Source organism: Podarcis filfolensis (assembly GCF_964270895.1).
Source record: "Podarcis filfolensis genome assembly, chromosome: 10".
NCBI lineage: Eukaryota > Metazoa > Chordata > Lepidosauria > Squamata > Lacertidae > Podarcis > Podarcis filfolensis.
Genome location: NC_139612.1, coordinates 63,068,245 through 63,090,557, shown reverse-complemented (window position 1 = coordinate 63,090,557; position 22,313 = coordinate 63,068,245). Strand labels below are relative to the sequence as shown.

At 45.1% G+C, this 22,313-nt stretch overlaps 1 protein-coding gene across 17 annotated transcripts in view; it reads right to left on the bottom strand.

Annotated features, from left to right (window-relative positions):
• The window catches only part of SOX5 (SRY-box transcription factor 5), a 770,837-nt gene that overhangs the window by 45,745 nt on the left and 702,779 nt on the right, over positions 1-22,313 (bottom strand). For all 17 annotated transcript variants that reach the window (XM_083572723.1, XM_083572728.1, XM_083572719.1 and 14 more), the window contains 2 exons: positions 12,262-12,436; positions 2,433-2,605 (listed from right to left, as the gene is read on the bottom strand). In XM_083572723.1, the coding sequence (XP_083428849.1) occupies positions 2,433-2,605; positions 12,262-12,436 (348 nt within the window). The remainder of the gene's footprint in view (positions 1-2,432; positions 2,606-12,261; positions 12,437-22,313) is intronic.

Below are 22,313 nucleotides of genomic sequence, written 5' to 3'. Positions count from 1 at the left end.
TTCCCCTTACAGATGTGACATTTTCTTGAAAGAGTGTTTTCAGGGTTTTCGCTCTGCCCCCCCTCCACACCCCTTGTCCTGGCCAACAGCTCTCAATTTCCAGTGTTGTGAAAGTGGCAGGGAAAGGCAGCAGCGAGTCCATTCACACACTCAGCAAGGGGCAGAAAAAAAGCCTGCACTGTGAAAATTCACAGGGGAGCCGGGGGGGCGAGGATGAAATACAAGGAAACCAAGGAATTCACACCATGAGAAAGGCAGTAGAAGCATGGCTATTTTTTTAAAGGTGTGTGTGTGTATTTCCTATTGCTCTAGCCAAGGGTTCAAATCCTTTCTCAACTAGGAGGTTCGCAAGATGAACAATTTCCTACCCAACCTCCAATGCAGTGATACCCTGTTTTCCATAGCTGTCAACCTTCCCTTTTTTTTGCGGGAAATTTCCTTATTCCAGCGCCGTTTCCCGCTGCTTCCCGCTGCTATCCTGGATTGTTAGATATCCCGTAGACTGTCCCCAGGACTGGTGAGGCTGCTGATCCCTTATTTTCGAGGCTGCTGATCCCTTATTGTCAAATCTGAAAGTTGACAGCTATGCTGTTTTCTCTAAATGAGGACTATATTAAGTCAGAGCTGCATAATCTCCATTTTTGTTTATGTCAGGGCTGGGGAACCTCCAGGTGCTGTTAGGCCTATTGGACTCCCATCATCCCTGACCGTGGACCATGCTGGCTGAGGCTGACAGGAGTTGGAGTCCAAAAACATCTAGAGGACCACACCTAGGTTCTACACAAGATCCATGTCAACTTCTACATGAACCAGCAAAGATCAGCAGCCAGCTATAGTAGCAGACACTAAGTTTCCTCCAAGGACCTCATTGCCATCTCACTCTCTCCAGTCCATCACAACAACTCTTTGTGGTAGGTTAGGCTGAGTGGGACTGGCTGGACAGAAGCTTCATGGCTGGGTGGAGATATGGTCTCAGGCCACCTCGCTCTTAGCCAGAAACTCTAGCCACTGCACTAGTCAAAAGCCCCAGCTGAAGAGTACAGGGGCCTGGTATTTCTGGGGTTGTGTTTGGGTTTTTTTTGTCGTGTCATCTAACATGACTCATAAGAAAAACTCACAAAACATGCATGACAGCCTGACGTCACCAGCAGCTTAGCCTCCATGTCAGCAAAAGCTTTTGCTCCCAGAGAAGCTTGAATAACATTATTTTCAAATCCAGCTCATCTCCCCAACACATGTATTTCCAAAAAAAGAGGCATGTTCCCCCCCCCCCACTTGGACCAAATACTTCAAGGATCACCCAGACATAAGACGTATTGACAGCATGGAATAGCGCTTTTTAAAAAACACACACACCAAAACACTCATCTTGTTACATTCAAACACACAAACCCTTGCAAAAGGGCTTATTAGGGCTTTCTTCTTTCCCTTCTTTGAGTCAGTGTGTGGATTACATAAATAAAGAAACTGGCAGAGTCTGAACATTGCAGAAGAAAGATAAATTGGAGAGGCCCAAATATAATTTCTTAAGCCCCATATCATATCATATCATATCGCGGGTGGTGCTGTGGTCTAAACCACTGAGCCTCTTGGGCTTGCTGATCGGAAGATCAGCGGTTCGAATCCCCGCAATGGGGTGAGCTCCCGTTGCTCAGTCCCTGCTCCTGCCAACCTACCAGTTCGAAAGCATGTCAAAGTGCAAGTAGATAAATAGGTACCGCTCTGGCGGGAAGGTAAATGGCATTTCTATGCACTGCTCTGGTTCGCCAGAAGCGGCTTAGTCATACTGGCCACATGACCCAGAAGCTGTCTGCGGACAAACGCCGGCTCCCTCGGCCTATAGAGCGAGATGAGAGCTGCGACTGAGCCTAACGGTCAGAAATACCTTTCCCTTACCTTTAAGCCTCTATCAGCAGCTCAAGATGCCCCTCCTATTATTTATTATGCCATCCTCACCCCAGTCTTCCTCCCAATCTCATCCCAAGGTATTCAGCGCAGCCTGAATGGTTGCCTCAAAACAACCCTGTGAGGTAGACGATGGTGAAAGGCAGTGACTGGACCAAGGCCCTCCTCAGAACGAGAGGTGGAGACGTACCCCTACAGCCACCAAAGCTCAGTTCAAAACATATCCAAGCATAGAACTAGAGGGGATGTTAATTACATGATCTCTGATAATGCTTCCTGCTCTCTTGGGTAGAGGATACAGCAGGGTGTGTGTGTGTAGAAAGGTTGTGTGGCAGAGGTAGAATTTCAATTCATTGCCCTATCCATTATTTTTTTTGCCTCTGGCATGTGGCCCCCAAAAGAGAATGCAGCCCTCCAAATAGAAAAGCCCCACTGAACCCCTGTTCCAAACAGAAAAGCTGGTACAGAGAGCAGTCAGGTGTAACACTTGGGAGCTGAACTGCCAAGAGGATTCTTGGGAGACTGACCTTGTCTGTCCTGCAGTTATTCAGACCCAAGTTGTTTGTCACAGCAACCTTCCCGTCGAGCACCTGTTGCTCCCGCCGTAGCTGCTCCTTCATCTGCCGAGCCTCCTGGATCGCCTTGGTAACAGCATCGTGGTCATTTAAGTACCCTGACGATGTGATAGAGGAAAGGATATCTAGGCACGGGGTGGAGGGGAGAGAAGGGACACAAACAGAAGCAAGGTTACCAGGAAACATTGCGAGCGATTATCTTCAAAACACTCAGGTGGCCTTTTTTTAATGGACGCTGGGCAATGAGCAAACTCATCAGTTGCTAGTGCCTCGAATTAGAGATGGAAACACCCTGTGGTATAAATGGACGTGTATTTGATTCATTCTTCAGTCAATATATGGAAATAAAAGATCATCAGTGGTATCAGGAGGCTTTAAAAACAAGTTTTGAGGATGCTAAATAACTACTTTTCCTCGCTTGGCCAGATAGCATAAGGAAATTGTTTATTGTGTGCAAGATCAATCAATCAATCAATCAGTCAATCAATCAATCAATCAATCAATCAATCAATCAAACAAACAAACAAAATGAATTTTACTCCCCTTTGGCAGCATGCCACTATTATTCCTGTTTTATAGACAAGCTAGGAAAGAGACCTCCAAGAACACCTTAAGACTACAGAGCCGTAACAAAAGCCCTGGAGATAAAGATTATGGGTCGGTCCAATGCTTGCCATACTCCGAGTAGGCCCATTGAAATTAATTGGCATGGCCAAACTCCAAGAAAACCTGAGGACTGCATTCCTAGAGAGTAATCTGTTGTGGGCTGTTGCGATGGGTTGGGGGGGGAGAAGAAGAAGAAGAAGAAGAAGAAGAAGAAGAAGAAGAAGAAGAAGAAGAAGAAGAAGAAGAAGAAGAAGAAAAGAAAAGATGGACCAGCCACTTTTCTCTCCCTTTGACGGCCCCTTCCCCTCTATCTCCCTTTTTTGTGGAATGCTCTCCCTAGAGAAGCTCGCCTGGTGCCTTCATTACATAACTTTAGGCACTAGTTGAAAATGTTTTTCTATGACCAGGCCTTTCCTTTGGCTGATTAACGTTCTATGGACTTTTACTTTATTTATAACTTTCATTTTACAACAAAGAAAAAGCAAAAAACAAACAAACTTAAAAATCAAGTTATTACATATGTCACATTTCGACTCCCCTCTCCCTCTTTCTGCAGTTCCTTATACTTATAATATTTTTACTGCATTTCCAAATTAAACCTAGTCATTATTTATCACATATAATCCATAACTGTTTAATATCACTGCAGGCCTCTACCTTAATCCTGCTAATGTCTTAATCTGTTTGCAAACCATTCTACGGCCTTCTAAATGTGTTTGTGGGGTGTGTTACTGGTTTGTTTCTATTTTTGTTTTGTTAGGTGTTTTGAGTTCAAATTCTGTATTTTTATATTGTGAACGAAAAACAACCCCACCCCACTTCAGACACCACTTTTCTCTCCATCTCTCGCTCTGCCCTCCAGGAAGCCCCCCGGAACAGATTTTGGGGGCACACAGGGTGAAGGAGAGGAAGTTCCATTCCACAAGTGGAACTCTGTCCTGAGCACAAACCCTTAGTTCTGAGCCAAACACTCATTAAACTGGGCACCAAGCGAGCAGTCCAGGGGAGCCCACTCCAGCGTTTGGGTAACACTCCCCCAAAGGCCCTTTCCTAACCTCTGACCACGGGCAGCGGCCCTTTGCAGACTGCTCACCTTGCCTTGCCAATGCTACTTATAATCTAAGTCCACTGGGATAGGAACTAGGTCAAGTTCTGTACAGCACCTAGCACGCCTTGTTGCTGCAGCAAACGAAATCCCATGCAGCAAAAAAACAAAACCTGGAGCTATAATTGCCTTCCTCGGAGCAGAGCTTATTTAATTGAGCCTGTGTGGCAGGAAGAGAAAAATCAAAATATCTTACACCCATTTCCTTAAACTCGCAAATCCCTTAATAAACCACAGGTGATGATGCTTTTGCTGTAAGATATGGCGGCTGAGCGGGTAAATCTCAGCTACGGAACGTCACCCGCAGGCACACAAATGCACACACACACACACACACACCTCCCCACGCCACCTGTCAGTCAGAAACACATAAGGCACCATAGTGCCATGGACTTTAGATTCCCGCTCTGCTAATTCTGGGTCAGATGTTTATTCCATGGCTGCAGTTCTCTCTCTCTCTCTCTCTCTCTCTCTCTCTCTCTCTCTCTCTCTCTCACACACACACACACACACACACACACTGTTGGGGAATAAAGACCTCCAGACCCCAATCTATTCAAACAGATGGGGAGGGGGAACCAATCCTAATATCGGCCATTTCTCTACCTGCCTCCCCGTTCCTCTTAACCTGGTCACTTTCTCTGTATCTTTTAAAGCTAGGGCATCGAAGTTGCATATTTATTTATTTATTGCTTTTTATATATTCCCCCCCCCCTTCCAAGAGCAGCCTTGAAAACTGCAATATGAAATTGCCCGGAAAGGGGGCTTCTGTTTGTGACATGAGGCTAAATCTAACCAGATCCATTGGTGAATTGTAACAGATGGAGGGGCTGTTAGACAGAAGGCTGGCACTAATCACACGCAAAATGACCGGCTTGCCTCAACATGTTCCATGGATTCCAGCAAACTTTACACCCTAATCCATTTTTAGAACAAAAAACATCTGGGCCATAAATCCTCTAATCTGCCAAAACACGCTATTAAATCCCATGATTTGTTGAAAAACACTAAGATTAAAGAAAGGAAATATAAAATGGCTAACTGCCGCGTTAGGAAAGTGTTATTAATACTCTTTTCTTTTGTCTCAATTATGAATGTTCTGTTCCTAAAGAGCCTTGTCTAATCATGTCACATTACACATCCTTGCCGTATTGCTTGCGCCTTCTATCTGATCTGCCGATTGCCAAAGAATGTACAACATTGTCTCCTCGCGCTCCGCTTTGAAACGTTACGGGGAGAGAAGCTGGTGTCAGGTTCGTCTGCGGCGGCACTGCTGAGAGGTTGTTGGGTTGTTGCTGGTGTGTGTGTGTGCTTTTAAATGCTTTGGAAAAAAATAAAATTGTTTTGAAAGCAACGGAGTTTGGCAATCCCCGCTTCCTTGGGAAATCAAAACCTAGGCGCTTGGGAAGCCTCCCAGTTTGAGTGGGCAGAGGAAGCCTTGGTTAGTGTTGATTTTCACATTGAAGGTAGTGAGGGGGTAGCAAAATTACAGCAATATTAGGTGGCACGATGTGCTGTATCAGATGGAGCAGGCATTCCATTTGCTTAAGAAAGAAAAAACACACACACCTAACCGCAAGTGCAGTAGAAGGCTAAGATATTGCAGAAGCCTGTTCCTTTGTGAGCTAGCTTTCTATAAGCACTTGCATTCGCTCTTCACATCTGAAAAGAAGACCCCACGCTTCCCCCGGCACTTTAAAGTGATGTTGTCCTTTCTATTGCATGTGTAGAACAGGCCCAAGCTATTTATTTTCGGGACTTTCTCAGCCCAAGACTGAAGGTGGGTCGATTATTTTTAAATTCTCTCCAACATGAAAAAACAAAACAAACCCCCAACTGCTTGCATGTAATAAACGAGCACATCAGGGAGAGGCTGAACAAAACCCTAAAACTAAATCTGAGCCCAGGACAAATTAAAAAGGGACACCTTTTTGAGTTTGTGAAAGATTGTTATATTGTTGTTAGAGTATGATGTTTATAATTATTATTATAATTTTGTTATTAGCTTTGGTGAAATATGCTAGTATCTGGAACACCTGAGTTTCTTCCTTTTCTTGATTCTTAATGAATTTTCCCCTAAGTAAATTTAAAAACTGGGGTAGGAATCCACCTTTAGTCAACAGAATGTACTATCCTAAAAAATGTCCATGTTTGCCTCCTTATTTATTTTTCTTAAGAATGAATATCGAAAGATTTATGGGAAAGTAGATATCTATAATATGCTGGGATGCAAATGTTAAGAAAATATCATTTTCCCCTTCTCTTCTCTTCCTTCTGTTATAACTTTTTTTTGTTCTTTAATAAAAACAAATTACAAAACAAACAAAAACCTACTTTTCTACTTCATTATTTTCTTTAAATGTGGGACAATATTCATTCCCCACACTCCTTAATTCCAAAGCAGCATTTGCCTAAAACCTCTAGATATTTTGCTGGCTGGAATTAATGGAAGTTGTCGCCCAAGACATCTCAAGGATACCAGGTTGGCAAAAGGTGGTCTAAAGTCCAGGTGTTGAGTCTCTCGGTCCACTTTGCCACGTTATGCTTGCGAGGTGGAAGTCTCTACAGTGTGCTACTTTCACACACTGTGCAGGGAATGTCGGAGTGCAGCTGCTCGCCGCTGCAGCATTGCATCTGGTGGAAAGTGGGACAATGCTGACCTAAGAAGGCACACACTTTCCCCACATGGCCTGGGGCTTCTGAGCAGGGCTGAGGAAAAGGTAACCTACCCAAGGGGGCCCTCAATCCACCATCACAATCTGCATAATGCACAGAACAACTCTTAAAAGCTGTCAACGGAAGAGACAGGTTGCAGGGAATTAACTGGATCGGGGAACTCGTATTTCAGGAAGGCTGCGGCTCCAGTCGACATTTCGGAAATCATGTCCTCCCCCCAGAGAGCACGCGTTGCGGTGAGATCATCAAGATTGACCTCACTGCTGTTGTGGGTGGGAGCAATTGGATAGCCACAACAACCCGATTGGTAGTCCCTTGGTTACTGGGGTAAATCTGGGCAATGGGATAGTTTCATGCATTAACCGAGGGACCCATATATACCGCTGCACATTGCATTGAGCTTCCTCTTTTTTGCCTTCTGCACCGGATCACCTGCCCACCCTATATTTAGGGTCCATTACGTGGGTGGCGCTGTGGGTTAAACCACAGAGCCTAGGGCTTGCCGATCAAAAGGTCGGCAGTTCGAATCCCTGCAACGGGGTGAGGTCCCGTTGCTCAGTCCCTGCTCCTGCCAACCTAGCAGTTCGAAAGCACGTCAAAGTGCAAGTAGATAAATAGGTACCGCTCCGGCGGGAAGGTAAATAGCGTTTCCATGCGCTGCTCTGGTTTCGCCAGAAGCAGCTTAGTCATGCTGGCCACATGACCCGGAAGCTGTATGCCGGCTCCCTCGGCCAGTAAAGCGAGATGAGCGCCGCAACCCCAGAGTTGTCCGCGACTGGACCTAATGGTCAGGGGGTCCCTTTACCTTTACCTTTATGACCTTGCTATGCCGTCGTGGGTCGTCTGCTTTTGGGACAGGGGCCCGGTAGGAATTTTCCCATTTGGCTGATTGGCTGGTGCCACTAGGGTTTCGCCTGCCGCGTAGCAAATTGCGACAGCTTTGTAAGGTTTGGTGGTTAGGCATTGGTTCAAGGTGGAGTGAAGGAGAAGTTGTCACACGTGCCCCTCCCATGTGCAAATGGTATTCTGTTAAAGGAATCCAGGGGCTCGCCTTGCTTTTGTCTGATCCCATTCCAGGAGTTAGGGCCACGCCAGAACCCCTGGGAGCATTTGGGGTGAGCTTGAGTCTGAACCTAATCCAATACTCTGCCAGGATGTTTTCCCTTACTGACATCTGTCGGAGTCCAGGCGTCAGTGCTGCCCTGCTGAGGTCAGATGCAGCTAGTTGAGAACCAACGCCTAAGCAAACCACTCACGACCTGTAATCAATAAAGTTTGGCCAAAATTATGCCCATAACCTTAAACTAAATTCTGTGTCAATTGTGTCTTGATTTATTGGGGGAGGTCTTGGGATCTGAACACGCAGCACCTCAAAATCCCCTCAGGATGTGCAGAGAAGGAGTTCTGCTTTACAGAACAATCACAAATTGATCTTTGAGACCATCATAGGATACTTCAGGAGGAGCAGGAGGAGCCATTTAAAGCTATTAATTGTACCAAATACAGCGTCTTGATAGGAATGCTTTAAATTCCACCAAGATGGAGCTGCTGTTGGCAGGCGGTTCGCCAATTTTTGGAGACAGTGCTGCATCTATTTCTGATGGGGTTTCACTTCTGAAACTTTGCTTTAGGGTGCATGTGTAGGAAGCCCAAGCGGGCTACCAAAACATAACCCAAGGCTGGTGTGACAGATATGGCCTCGGCTGGCCTGGCCAGTTTATGAATCACTATTTTGGCTATTTAGATCACGATGATGAATTGTATGCGAGGGTGCCATTGAAGAGGTTCAGAAACTTCAGGTAAAACAAAATATGGCAGCTAAGTCACAAACTGAGCTTAGGCACATGCAGGAAATCGTGGCAATCTTAAAAATGCTACTAAGATGTTCCTCAAAGACTCTTCTCCAGATTCTGCGTTTGGAAGTGAAGCCAGTGATGATCAGTGGCAGGAATGTGCCGACTCTCAAATGCTGTACCTAGAGAGGCTCAAGTCTGATTATTTTTGGCACCAGGTGAAAATATATTTCTTTTTGCCCTGGCATTTTTGTTTCTGAGCTTTGACAGATTTGACTTTAAAGGAGAACTGAATCAACTTTCTGCCTCATTCCACTTCTAACCATCTCTTCCTGATTGTAACTCAAACAGCAACCTGGCAGCAGCCAGAGATTCCCCAAACTTAAAGGAAAGAAGAAGAAGAAGAAGAAGAAGAAGAAGAAGAAGAAGAAGAAGAAGAAGAAGAAGAAGAAGACGACGACCAGGCTCCATTATCCTAGCCGGCACGCACCACGATCCCCTTCAGTAACCTCAAAAAGTCCCTTTCTATATCTGTCTCACAAAGATATACGGTGGCGAAGCCCATGTCATTAACAATAACTTAAATATGTTATCTTTTGGTCCACAGTTTCCCATGGTTTATTAATGGTATAACACATTAATTCTCCTTACAAGAGTGACCTTTACAACTCCAGTCATCCTCACAGCTTTTATCCAATTACATTATCACTCATTACAGGTACAGCCTTTCAAAATCTACATTTCACTGAAAGGGAGGGAGGGAAATGGCAAGGATTCCAAATGCAGGGAAGAGACCAGAAAGTGGGAAGGAAAAGATTTTATCTGGAAAATTAAGAAGTGCGTGCAGTTACTCCGAGGCTCGTTGGACAAGCTTAAAAGTGCCTTTGAACGTTGGATGGTGGGGGGAGTGTGTCAGGACTGCAGTTGTGGGTGGCATCCCAACAGCTCTCCTGGTACCCTCACCCAGTGACACCAGTGTGCACCCAGTGCTCCACCCCATACCCAATGTTCGAAACTGTTCTAGGTGCATTTTGCGACAGGGAATTTCATTAGTGTGAGCAGTTTCTGAGCTCTGGGAGCAGTACTGCACCTAAGAGTTCAGATTAAAACTGCAGACTAGAAGGAAAGGATGGCGTTTTTCTGCCTCCTCACTTCCAGCTACTCTGTGAAGACTGGAGAAGAGACCCTCTTAAGAATATTAGGGGGCAGGGGAAGGACTTCTAGACCATGTGAAAAATGAACATAATATTTTAGCTGCAGTTCATTCATTTTCAGCTTTGTATTCTTGTTATATAAAAAAAGTGTGCCTTTACATTCCATGCTTGTCTTTGTCCATGGAGTTTTCTGGGCAGGGATACTGGAGTGGCTTGCCAGTTCCTGCTCCAGGTGGATCACGTTTGGTCAAAACTCTCCACTATGACCTGTTCATCTTGGGTGGCCCTGCACCGCATAGCTCATAGCTTCTCTGAGTTATTCAAGCCCCTTCGTCACGGCAAGGCAGTGATGCATGAAGGGCATCTTAAAAAGCAGAGACATCACCTTGCCAACAAAGGTCCGTATAGTTAAAGCTATGGTTTTCCCAGTAGTGATGTATGGAAGTGAGAGCTGGACCATAAAGAAGGCTGATCGCCGAAGAATTGATGCTTTTGAATTATGGTGCTGGAGGAGACTCTTGAGAGTCCCATGGACTGCAAGAAGATCAAACCGATCCATTCTGAAGGAAATCAGCCCTGAGTGCTCACTGGAAGGACAGATCGTGAAGCTGAGGCTCCAATACTTTGGCCACCTCATGAGAAGAGAAGACTCCCTGGAAAAGATCCTGATGCTGGGAAAGATGGAGGGCACAAGGAGAAGGGGACGACAGAGGACGAGATGGTTGGACAGTGTTCTCAAAGCTACCAGCATGAGTCTGACCAAACTGCAGGAGGCAGTGGAAGACAGGAGTGCCTGGCGTGTTCTGGTCCATGGGGTCACGAAGAGTCAGACACGACTAAACGACTAAACAACAACAACAACAACAGACATTCCATTGTTGCGCCCATATCCTAGGTTTCAGGTGCCAGCTCCTAGCTTTCATATCTCAGTTTCTAACACTGCATGCACCAGAGTAAACATTTCCCTTGATGAACATGAGGGGGGAGATGTCGAGAGCTAGCATTATATCAAAACCAGGGGCGCTTTTTTATTATTAGGGGAAATGTGCTGCGGACTATGGTGGGACTGCGTTTGAAGACGCTCAGAAGCTTCAACTGGTTCAAAATGTAGCAGCCAAACTTTTGTCCTGTGAGAGGTGTTCTATTACTCTCCCTACCTAGATAGATCTGTTGCTATTTCAATGCCCGGCCTTTACCACCCTGCAGAGTCTGGAAATAGTATACGTTAGGGAAGCTCCTACTGCCAGAATTGGTGTGAAATTTTAAAAACAATAATAATAAAGAGAATAGATAACGGAGGGGCTGAAAACATTGCCGACTGTCACTGTCCCCCACAAGCACTCAGTTGGGTGCCATCCTTTTTTCCCCTTGGCCCCCTTCCCCTGCAAATTTTGAAGCCAAAATTTTTCAAGGGGGAACTTTCAGCCCAGTCCTAGAAACTCGCTTCCTTTTTCTAAACGAGAGCTTAAAATTAAAGACCCACATTAATCCTTGAGTAGGTTAGGTTCTCCGAGGTTTCTTTGGCAGAGGTTATTCCTCTGATCTCACGAGAGTCCTGCATTAAAATAGCTGCACTGGTTGCCAATTCTTTCCCACACTGAATTCAAGGTGCTCTTGGTTAGTGTTTAAAGCCCTAAATGACTCAGGCCCCCCAAAGCTGAAAGACACCCCCCTCTTTCCCTGGAGATTAGACTAGATGACCCACAGGACCCCTTCCAATTCTGCAACTCTATGAGTCTATGACCCTCTAGGGTGTTAAGATCAGCACTGGCCCTCTTTGTTGCTCCATCGCACTCATAAACTCTGGGTGGCAGCAGCCTGGAAGAGGGCATTCTCTTGGGCAGCCCCTAAGTTGTGGAGCTTCCCCCACTTAATAATAAACAAACAAACAAATGACATCTTCATTATACAGCTTTCAACAAATGCTGAAGATGTACCTCTTTACCCTGGCTTTTGATACTTGAAATGTATTTATTTTTTAGGATCCCCTCTCCCTCCATATCTGTGACTGTAAATTGTTTTGAAATGTTTTCAGAGTGGTGCTTTAATGGTTGTAACCCACCCTGGGACATTAGGGTGAAGGATGAGATCTTCATCATCATCACCATCAGTTCTATTTTTCCAGAAGAAGAGATGCCGGTACTCACCAGGAACACCTCTCTTAATAATAATAATAATAATAATAATAATAATAGTAATAGTAATAATAATAATAATTTTATTATTCATACCCCGCCCATCTGGTTTCCCCAGCCACTCTGGGCGGCTCCCAACAGAGGACTAAAAACAGAATAAAACTTCAAACATTAAAAAAAAAACTACCCTTCTCTTATAATGGCAATAGGGCCCACCTGAAAGGTGCCAGAACTAAGTTCCAGCTGGGAAAAAAAAGTCTTGATAATCATAATCACCATCTGTGCTCCTTTCTGAAACGGAAGAGAACTTACCTATTGTGTTGACTCTGGCCGAAGGACTGGCTAACGTTGCTGGTATAGATTTGAGCGAGCTGCTCCCGCTGTTTATTCTCAGGGGCGGCATGTGAGGAGAGGTGGGTGATGTGGGAGACTTGCTGTCTGCTGTCTTGGGTTTTGCCGAGAGGTTCAATGGCTGGGCCACGTCGTCCTAAAATGGGCATAAGAAGACCAAGCAGGTGAGACAGGCCATACTGCTGCGACTTCAGGCATATAATAATGAAGACGCCAGGCAAACCTGCCTGGGGAGAGAATTACACAAATGGGGAGCCACAGCAGAAAAGGCCCGTTCTCATGTTGCCACCCTCCGGACCTCTTGTAGGGGAGGCACATGAAGAAGGGCCTCAGATGATGTTCACAGGGTTGTGGTCGGTTCCTTATGTGGAACAGTTGAAGGAGCTGGCTATGTTTGGCCTGGAAAAGAGGAGACTGAGAGGAGATATTATAGGCATCTTCAGATATCTCAAGGGTTGTCACATAGAAGATGGAGCAAGCTTGTTTTCTCCTGCTGTGGAGGGTAGGACTCAAACCAAAGGAGATTCCAACTAAACATCACAAAGGACTTTCTGATAGCAAAAACAGTCAGAAAGCTGTTCGACAGTGGAATAGACTCCCTGCCTTGGAGGTTTTTAAGCCAAGGTTGGATGGTTATCTGTCATTGATGCTTTAGCTGAGAGTCCTGCACTCCTCATAAGGCTTGGTTTCCAGACTCTGGGTCATCTTGGTGGACCTCCTTTGCACATGTTCCACTTGTCAACATCCTTCTTAAATTGTGGTGCCCAGAATTGGACACAGTATTCCAAGTGTGGTCTGACCAAGGCAGAATAGAATGGGACTATTTTACTTCCCTTGATAGATAGATAGATAATACTTTATTCGGCTATAAGCCCACAAGATAAAACCAATCAATAAATAAAATAGCATTTTACATTCTAAAATATCAACTAAAATATTTCAACGCATAATCTCCTTCACGTTACATACAATCTCTAGATGTACCATATTGTGGCCTTGAATATAAAGATGGTGTATAGAGTTTACTAGATTTTTAATAGTCATGCAGCATTCCATGAAGTCTTTTATATGAAAGAACTGAATTCAGGAATCTGGCAACCTGTAATGTTCTATAAGAGTCAATGTCTTGGAGTAGGTAGGCTAGATGTAATTCAGGTGGTTTAGCAACAGTTTCCAAAATGATTGAACTCAGAATCCTTGATCGGGGAACAATATATAAAGGACAATTAAACAAGATATGATAAAGGGATTCTATTGATTTGTTGTCACATGCGCATAAAACAGAGACCAAGGCAGAATAGAATGGGACTATTTTACTTCCCTTGATATGGGCACCACACTTCTGTTGATGCAGTCTGGAATAGCATTTGCCTTTTTTGCTGCTGCATCACACTGTTAACTCATGTTAAGCTTGTAGTCCACTAAGTCCCCTAGATCCCTTTTGCAGGTGTTCTCTGCCTTATATTTTTGCATCTGGTTCTTCCTGCCTAAGAGCAGAACCTTACAATTGTCCCTATTGGACTTCATTTTATTAGCATGGGGCCAGTTCTCCAATCTCTTAGAGCAGATGATGTTATTTATATCCCCCTTTTAAAAATAAATAATACAAACATTGCTGCGACGAAAACAAAATGTGATCATGAATGACGATGGTTCCGGATTGCTAACCAAATATGCCATTCTTTGTAGAAAGCAAAGAACACCCCCTGAACACACAAATTATAATAATTTGTACATTAAGCGGAAAGATTGCCAGCAAGGCCTCTTAAGCAAACATTTCTTTGCTGCTAGAGTAGATTTGGCCGAGCTTAGAAATGTAATTGAGATTTTGGCCTTGCCCACTGTTACCATCTTATTGCACACCCTGTCACTTTTGTGAAATTGGTGAGGCTCAAGCCACTCCAGAAACTTGAGTCAGGGATTTGGCCAGCACATCCGGCAGAATGACGTGGCAAAGTTTTAAGGAAGCAGCCTGGACTATGCCATTTCAGACGACAGATAGGAACAGCCACAACTTTGAAGAAACAACCCCCCCCCCCCCGCAAATAGAAAAATAGCTCCACAGGGAATGCTTGGGGCTACAGCCTTTGTGACTAATGCGCAATACAGTGGTATCTCTGGTTACAAACTTAATTCGTTCTGGAGGTCCATTCTTAACCTGAAACCATTCTTAACCTGAGGTACTACTTTAGCAAATGAGGCCTCCTGTTGCTGCCACGCTGCCGCCACATGATTTCTGTTCCCATCCTGAGGTAAAGTTCTTAACCCGAGGTACCGAGGTACTACTTCCAGGTTAGCGGAGTCTGTAAGCCAAAGTGTTTGTAACCCAAGGTGTTTGTAACCCAAGGTACCACTGTATATTAGCTTTAGGATTTTGAGGTGGGTGGGTAGGTGGGTGGAGCAATAAAAATGAGCACCCCTTGCCCTCGATTTAAGGGTCACCGTCTACTTGGCCACCTAAAGGTTCTGCCACCTCGTGATGGGGTCTGAAACATCACTGTGAGGAATGAAAACCAGAGCAACGAACCCAGATCTCATTGGAATTTGAGGGTTTCGAAGCAAGGCAGTCTATCCATCTCCACTGGCTAAAAAGAGCTTGCAAAGCGGTGGTGATTGGTGGGGCTACGGACTACATTGCTGCAAGTGGAAAGTGCAACTTAAGAGGACTTTGCATTGTGCACCATCTGACTGGGTGGGGGTGGGGGCTGGGGGCAGCAAAGCTGGAATGACCTGGCAGAAGCAGAGGAGAGGCTGCTCTGCTAAAGAGGCTTTTCCTGACCTCTGGGAACACATCCATTGCGTATTGCAGCCTATTTAAATGACCTTGACAGCAAGAAATTACAGCCAAAGCGTGAGAGATGCAAGGAGCCACAGAGGGAGGTTTTTTAAAAACAACAACAACAACAACAACAAAAGAAGAAGAAATAATAATAATAATGCACCCTTACTGCTTTGGAAACAAAGCCCCAGACCTACTCCCTCCCCATCCCCAGCCAGTTTCCCTCCTCCCTTTATTTTCTTTCCCTTTTCATAGAGATCTTCATTTCATCATAAATGCACAATACGGTGAATTTCCTGGCACATCTGGGCCCATAGACAATCGTGCCATTGTCGTTTACTGAACAATACCGCCAGTCACTGGCTTATCTACTGAGTCGCTAGCTTATCCCAAAAACGTCTGACCAGTAAATATATCCATAATGGACGTCCAGAGGCAACTGGCACACACAAAAGTCAGACCTTCCCCATCACTGCCTCCAGAGACGGCAGTTGTACAGACAGAGAGAAAGAGAGAGACAAAGAGAGAGACAGACAGACAGAGATTGACAGTTCTCTTCCTCCTGTTCCCTTCCTCTTATCCCAAAAGCAGTTCTGAAACTACCAGCCGCGGTTATAGAAGTGGAGAGGTAAAGGCAGTTGTGAAATACGTTGTGTAAATGAATTATGCTGCTGATATTATCCTCCCTGATGAAATAATTGTATTAAATTAAGCAGGGATGCTCACATGACAGGATGGCGGAATTGGATAATTCTCCTCCGCAACACCAGCACACACACACACACACACACACACACACACACACACACACACATGTGTGCACAGAAACACACACTGGTACTTCCTCCCTGCTCCCCCCACCCCAGCCTGCCTTTCTCAAATTCTGATTAAGAATAATGCATCTCTTTCTCTCAAGAAGGGAATTTATGCATCTGCAGAGACACATAGAAATGCAAGAAAGTGTGTGTGTGTGTGTGGGGAGACACACAGGGGATGGACAGACACCAAAGTCATAAATTTTAGCTAAGACAGTGAAAAATGTGAGTGATCTCCCCCCTGCTTCCTCCCACCCCCCCTAAAACCCGGGAACAGAATCATCCTGAAACTACTATTGTTTCTGTAACTTGTTGCTGGGCAAAACACTTTTCTGATGCTAGTCGTCCACCAAGCCACTCAGTGAAGAATACTTTTTCCAGTTCCCACGTGGCAGCTGAGAATTAAAACATAAAAGATGACTTGCTGGATCAGGCGAACCAGATGCTTCTGGAAAGGTTTGCAAGCGAAGTAGAACGGCACTCGTATACAGCCAACCAGAGGTATTCTGAACCTGAACACAGAAACTGCATCCCACTGTCATGGCTAAAATAGCCAGTGACCCTCTGTGTGTTTGTCCGCTCCTTTTGAAAAGCAACCTAAGCCAGTGACAATCAGCATACAGTTGTGGCAGAGGGGACTCTTCCCCACTGTTTATGCTGAGTGGACGTGTACTGGTTAAGCATGCCAGACTAGGACTGGGGTGACCATGAAACTTACTGGGTGACCTTGGACTATTCACAACCGCTCATTCCTGCATTGCAGGGCCCTGGAGTAGATGACCCCCAGGGTCCCTTTCAGCTCTACAACTCTATGAACCTGCTTCACCAAACTGTTGTGAGGATAAAACTGGGAGGAGGAGGAGGAGAAGAAGAAGAAGAGTTTGGATTTGATATCCCGCTTTATCACTACCCAAAGGAGTCTCAAAGTGGCTAACATTCTTCTTTCCCTTCCTCCCCCACAACAAACTCTGAGAGACTTCAGAGACGTGTGACTAGCCCAAGGTCACCCAGCAGCTGCATGTGGAGAAGCGGGAAAGCGAACCTGGTTCACCAGATCATGAGTCCACCGCTCTTAACCACTACACCACACTGACTCTCACAGTCCCGAGTCCCTTAGATGAAAAGCATCTTATAAATGTAAAAAAATAAAATGAAGTTTACCATATTGTTTGGTTTGGCTTGGAGCAGGTGTTCAAACAGTACACCCCAAACCAATCTACTACCTGGCAAAGTTTCTTTTAGTCCTGACAGCCTGGTTGGCCTTAATAAAGGTACGGATTTTCATTATTTTTCACCAGCATGCCCATCTTTACTCTTTAAATATACCCCCGAGCCACCCTGACTGCATTTCTCGGTGCTTTTGCTTCTTACTTATTTAGCGTCCTCGCCTTTCCATTCCGCAATTTCCACAACTTTACTCCGCACAGCACTGGAGGATGGGAGTTCCTGGGCGTATTGAGCTGTTTGCCATTATGCCAGCTCTGGAGATATGACTTAATCATCCTGCTTTTTGCACAGAGTTCACCCCCCCTCCCCTTTTATAGTCTGCAGCTGGCTGTCGGACAAACAACAAATGCTACTTTTAATTCTCTGTTTCAGGACACCTCCCGCTCCCCTGCTCCCCTCCTTCCTCATCCTCTTTTGTCTTCTTTACCATGATGCCTTGCTGCTTCAATGAAAATATGGCATCCGGTTACAATGACCTGCTTGCCTGCCCAGAAACCCTCGGCTTTTATGCCTGTCTATTCCATATGCTGTTTTGCTGAGATAGCGAGCCGGTGTGCTGTTTCCCCAATGCATCTGGCACTGTGGTTTGTCTGTGTTTTACACACAATTCATCAAGAGGAGGGGAAGAGGGAAGAGGGATGGCAGAACAAAATCTTCCAGTGCATTTCCTCAGCACGGCAGCCGAGCAATCTCGAAACCCGGAGCGGCGGAGACCTCCCCGCACTTACACACACAGGGGTAACAGTGACCCACCATGACCCTGAGGCACGCCACCTGTTCCACTGTTCCGTATTAGCATTTAGCATTTTTTTGCTTAGCAAGATTTATATACTCCTTAATTGAGCAAATATATGGGTGTAGAATATTTATTTAAAACAGCAATAAAAACAAACCGTGAGAATACAGTAGAAATAAAACCAACACCTGTTTAAAAAACACAAGATGAATATAATAAAATTAAATATCTGTGTAGGCTTGCCTAAACAAAATACAGTGGTACCTCGGGTTACATACGCTTCAGGTTACAGAATCATCTAACCCAGAAATATTACATAGGGTTAAGAACTTTGCTTCAGGATGAGAACAGAAATCGTGCTCCGGCGGCACAGCGGCAGCGGTAGGCCCCATTAGCTAAAGTGGTGCTTCAGGTTAAGAACAGTTTCAGGTTAAGAACGGACCTCCGGAACGAATTAAGTACTTAACCCGAGTACCACTGTACTTATAGACTTGTAGAATTGGAAGGGACCCTGAGGGTCATCTAGTCCAGCCCCCTCCAATGCAGGAATGTCAACACGCGGTCCCTCATCCAATTTCAAACCATACCAGACCCTGCTTAGATTTGCAAATGTGCTAGCCGTTTTATTGCTGCACCGCTCAGAGGACCTTTTGAAAGCATTCCCACTAAGCTAAACACAGTCTACCAGGGACTGGGTAAGCTTCCTGTTTTTGGTATCCTTTGAGGAATAAATCCCTGGCAGGATATAATACACAGCAACAGTGGCCGGCATGATGGGGCAGTAGCAGAGTCAGTGCAGTGCAAATGCACTGGCAGAGCCAATCTGGTGTTCTGGTACCTGCATATGCACCAGGCTGACCTCGCTGCTGCCTCTCCTCTCCTCTTCACCTCTCCCTCCAATAAGCAGCAGTGACTCACCTGTCAGACCAGGTAAATGCCACCCCCTGCATCGCACATGATGGAGGACTAGCAAGCATGGGGTTTCATGCATTTGGCAAGTATTTCGAAGTACCAAAAACACCCCCCAATGGGAAGTTCTTTTCAACCTCAGTGGAAAAATTTAAAACATGTATGAAGCTTTGGCTCTATGGTAGGCCAAAGAGACCATCAACTCCTCTCCTTTTGCAAACTGGCCACCACTGCTTTTGTGGTTTATTATATGGCTCCTCCAGATAACTGGCAACCCCTAATAACTAGAGCATTGTTCAGCTAGATTTCCCACACCACGGTTGTTTGGTTTCAATGCTAGCCCCCACTCCCAGTTCTCCATAAATAGGTTCAGGCTAGCTGCTAAACAGGAAATGAGTGTCTTAGCTACAGATCAGCAGGGATCAACACAGCATCTGCAAATCCCTCAGGGAGGCCAGGAGCCAATTTCTTACTTTGCCTCGAACAATACACAGTGTTTCATGAGAGGCAAGAGAAAGGCTGAGAAATCGTGTTGGAACTAGAGGGAGATTCCCCCTTCATCAAAAGCAGCACTTCTTCTCAATATCCCTCCCCGTTGAATAGGCGGCATTTGGGATGAATAACAGTAATTGACAAAGCTCTTTATCAACACTCATTAAATTAACTCTCAGTGAAACATCCTTATCCCTACATTGCAAATAAAGGCGACCCCAGGTGTCTGGCTCACTGAGTGACTTTCTCCCTTGCCACAATGGAAATAAATTGCCACGTCAGAGAACATGAGATACTATCGGGAGGGTCAGATGGAACAAGACAGGTGCAGCTAAAGAATATACAGAATGCAATGAACGCTGGGAAGATTTTCTCATGGGTGTTTCAGCAAAGAGCTGGATAAGTTGGCCTCTGGAGGTTTTCTCCTCAATACATGGCAGTGGCCAAAGGGAGAGATCATATGGATACATATGGATATAACAAATGAAGGCTTTGTTACTGGGTTTTAGAGTTAATCTAACCCCGTCCAGGAAGCGGGTGGTGCTGTGGGTTAAACCACAGAGCCTAGGACTTGCCGATCAGAAGGTCGGCGGTTCAAATCCCCGCGACGGGGTGAGCTCCCGTTGCTCGGTCCCTGCTTCTGCCAACCTAACAGTTCAAAAGCACACCAAAGTGCAAGTAGATAAATAGGTACCACTCTGGCAGGAAGGTAAACGGTGTTTCCGTGCGCTGCTCTGGTTCACCAGAAGCGGCTTAGTCATGCTGGCCACATGACCCGGAAGCTGTACGCCGGCTCCCTCGGCCAATAAAGCGAGATGAGTGCTGCAACCCCAGAGTCGACGCGACTGGACCTAATGGTCAGGGGTACCTTTACCTTTACCTTTAACCCTGACCAGGACCACACCTGTAATATACAGCAGAGCACTGAAGCTAATTTCCATGGTGGTTTATTTTCAACTGCCTTTTTAGGGTATTTCGATAGGCATTACTTTATTATTTCATCCGAGATTACTCGACTTACGGTACAGCACCCTACACAGTGGTGACCCCCAAACAGGGCATTTCTGTTATAGCCCCTGATGCCCCAACCTCTGACATACCAGGCCAAGTTCTAGGTGTTGCTATTAGTACATAAAGCCCATAACAGCTTGGGACCAACTTGTCTGCGGGATCGCTTCACCCAATATACGCCCACTCAACACCTTCAACCTATGGAACTGACACTGTGGCAGATGCCACCTAATATTTCTCCTGCCTTACTGATATCAAGAAGGAACTTTCATGATATACTCTCTTTGTTGCCTGTTTAAAACATTTTTGTTTAGGCAAACTCATCCAGGCATGTAGAAGTTACATGGCTTTCTTTTGAGCTACTGTTGATTCTAATCATCTTCTGAATATTTTAAATACCTGCCTTTTTTAAAAAAATCAGTGATTTCACAGTTTTGTTTTATATCTTTGTAAACTTCCTAGAAGTCTTCTTAGGCAGTATTTTTGTTAAACAAATACGTGAACCACCAGCTGCTTCAGGCATCCTGTAAAGACTTATCTTTTTGCCTAGACTTTCCCTGATCCAGAAAATCAGAACCTTGTTTTATGCATTTGAATTCCAAGAATTTCTGTTTCTATATGCATTTACACAACGGTTTCATTGTTTTTATGCTGTATTTTTCTTTTAACCATCTTGCTTTTCTGTTGCACACATCTTAAGAGACTTGTAAAATATTAAGCAGCTTATAAATACTTCCAGATAAAAAGGAAGGAATAAATCATTCCTCCCAGAAGATGTAGTGATGCCTTCAAAAGAGATTTAGTTAGGTTCATGATGGATAAAGCTATCAATGACTACTCCATGTGGAGGAGCACTGTTGAATTCAGATCCAGACAAAAGACTTCCTACAGACATCTGGTTGGCCACTGTGAGAACAGGATGCTGAACTATGGTGGGCTATTGGTCTAAGGCTGCAGTATTCTTTGTATATACTGTATTTTTCCATGTATAAGACAAATTTTTTTTGCTTTAAAAATTGTCAAAAATTGGGGGTTGTCTTATACACGGATGGTGAATGCACAGGGTTTAGGGGACTGGCTCTGGTGGCCTGGGCTCGGGTTCGGGCTCTTGAAATATGGCAACCCTAACTTTGGGTGACCTCTGCCCAAAGCTTGATGTTTAAAATACTGGCTTCTTAATTTTGGGTTCAAAAGAACAGGGATCATTATACATAATGGGGGATCCTACACATGGAAAAATGTATTTAAAGGAAAGAGTGCACCATTAATACTGGGATACTTCCTGAAATAATAGCTTATTTTCCTGTTAGTACTGAGCTGGAGAGTCCCATGGACTGAAAGATCAAACCTCTCCATTCTGAAGGAAATCAGCCCTGAGTGCTCACTGGAAGGATAGATCCTGAAGCTGAGACTCCAATACTTTGGCCACCTCGTGAGAAGAGAAGACTCCTTGGAAAAGACCCTGATGCTGGGAAAGATGGAGGGCACAAGGAGAAGGGGACGACAGAGGGCGAGATGGTTGGACAGTGTTCTTGAAGCTACCAGCATGAGTTTTACCAAACTGCGGGAGGCAGTGGAAGACAGGAGTGCCTGGCGTGTTCTGGTCCATGGGGTCACGAAGAATCGGACACGACTAAACAACAACGACAACAACAACTGAGCAGGGAAAGGGCTAGAGTGCAGAAAGAATAAGAAACAAAGGTCCTCAAAATAGGAAGTAGCCTTCTGCTGACTCAGCCCATTGGTCCACCTGGCTCAATACTGTGTCTACACTGATTGGTAGTGGCTCTGCTGGATTTCAACAAGGAGTCTCTCCCAGTCCTACTCTGGAGATACCAGGGGTTGAACTTTGGACCTTCTGCATTCAGGGCAGTTCTTCTGCCACTGAGCCCTTCACAATGCCAGGCATGAGAACGAGCAAGGGCCCCCAAAGACGCTCAACTATTAAATGAAACAGAATCAAGGAAACAGAAGCCATGCTGATCAAAGTCTACCACCTCTCTCCGCTGTAGATGACGCCTACGCTGAAAGCATCCCACCAAAA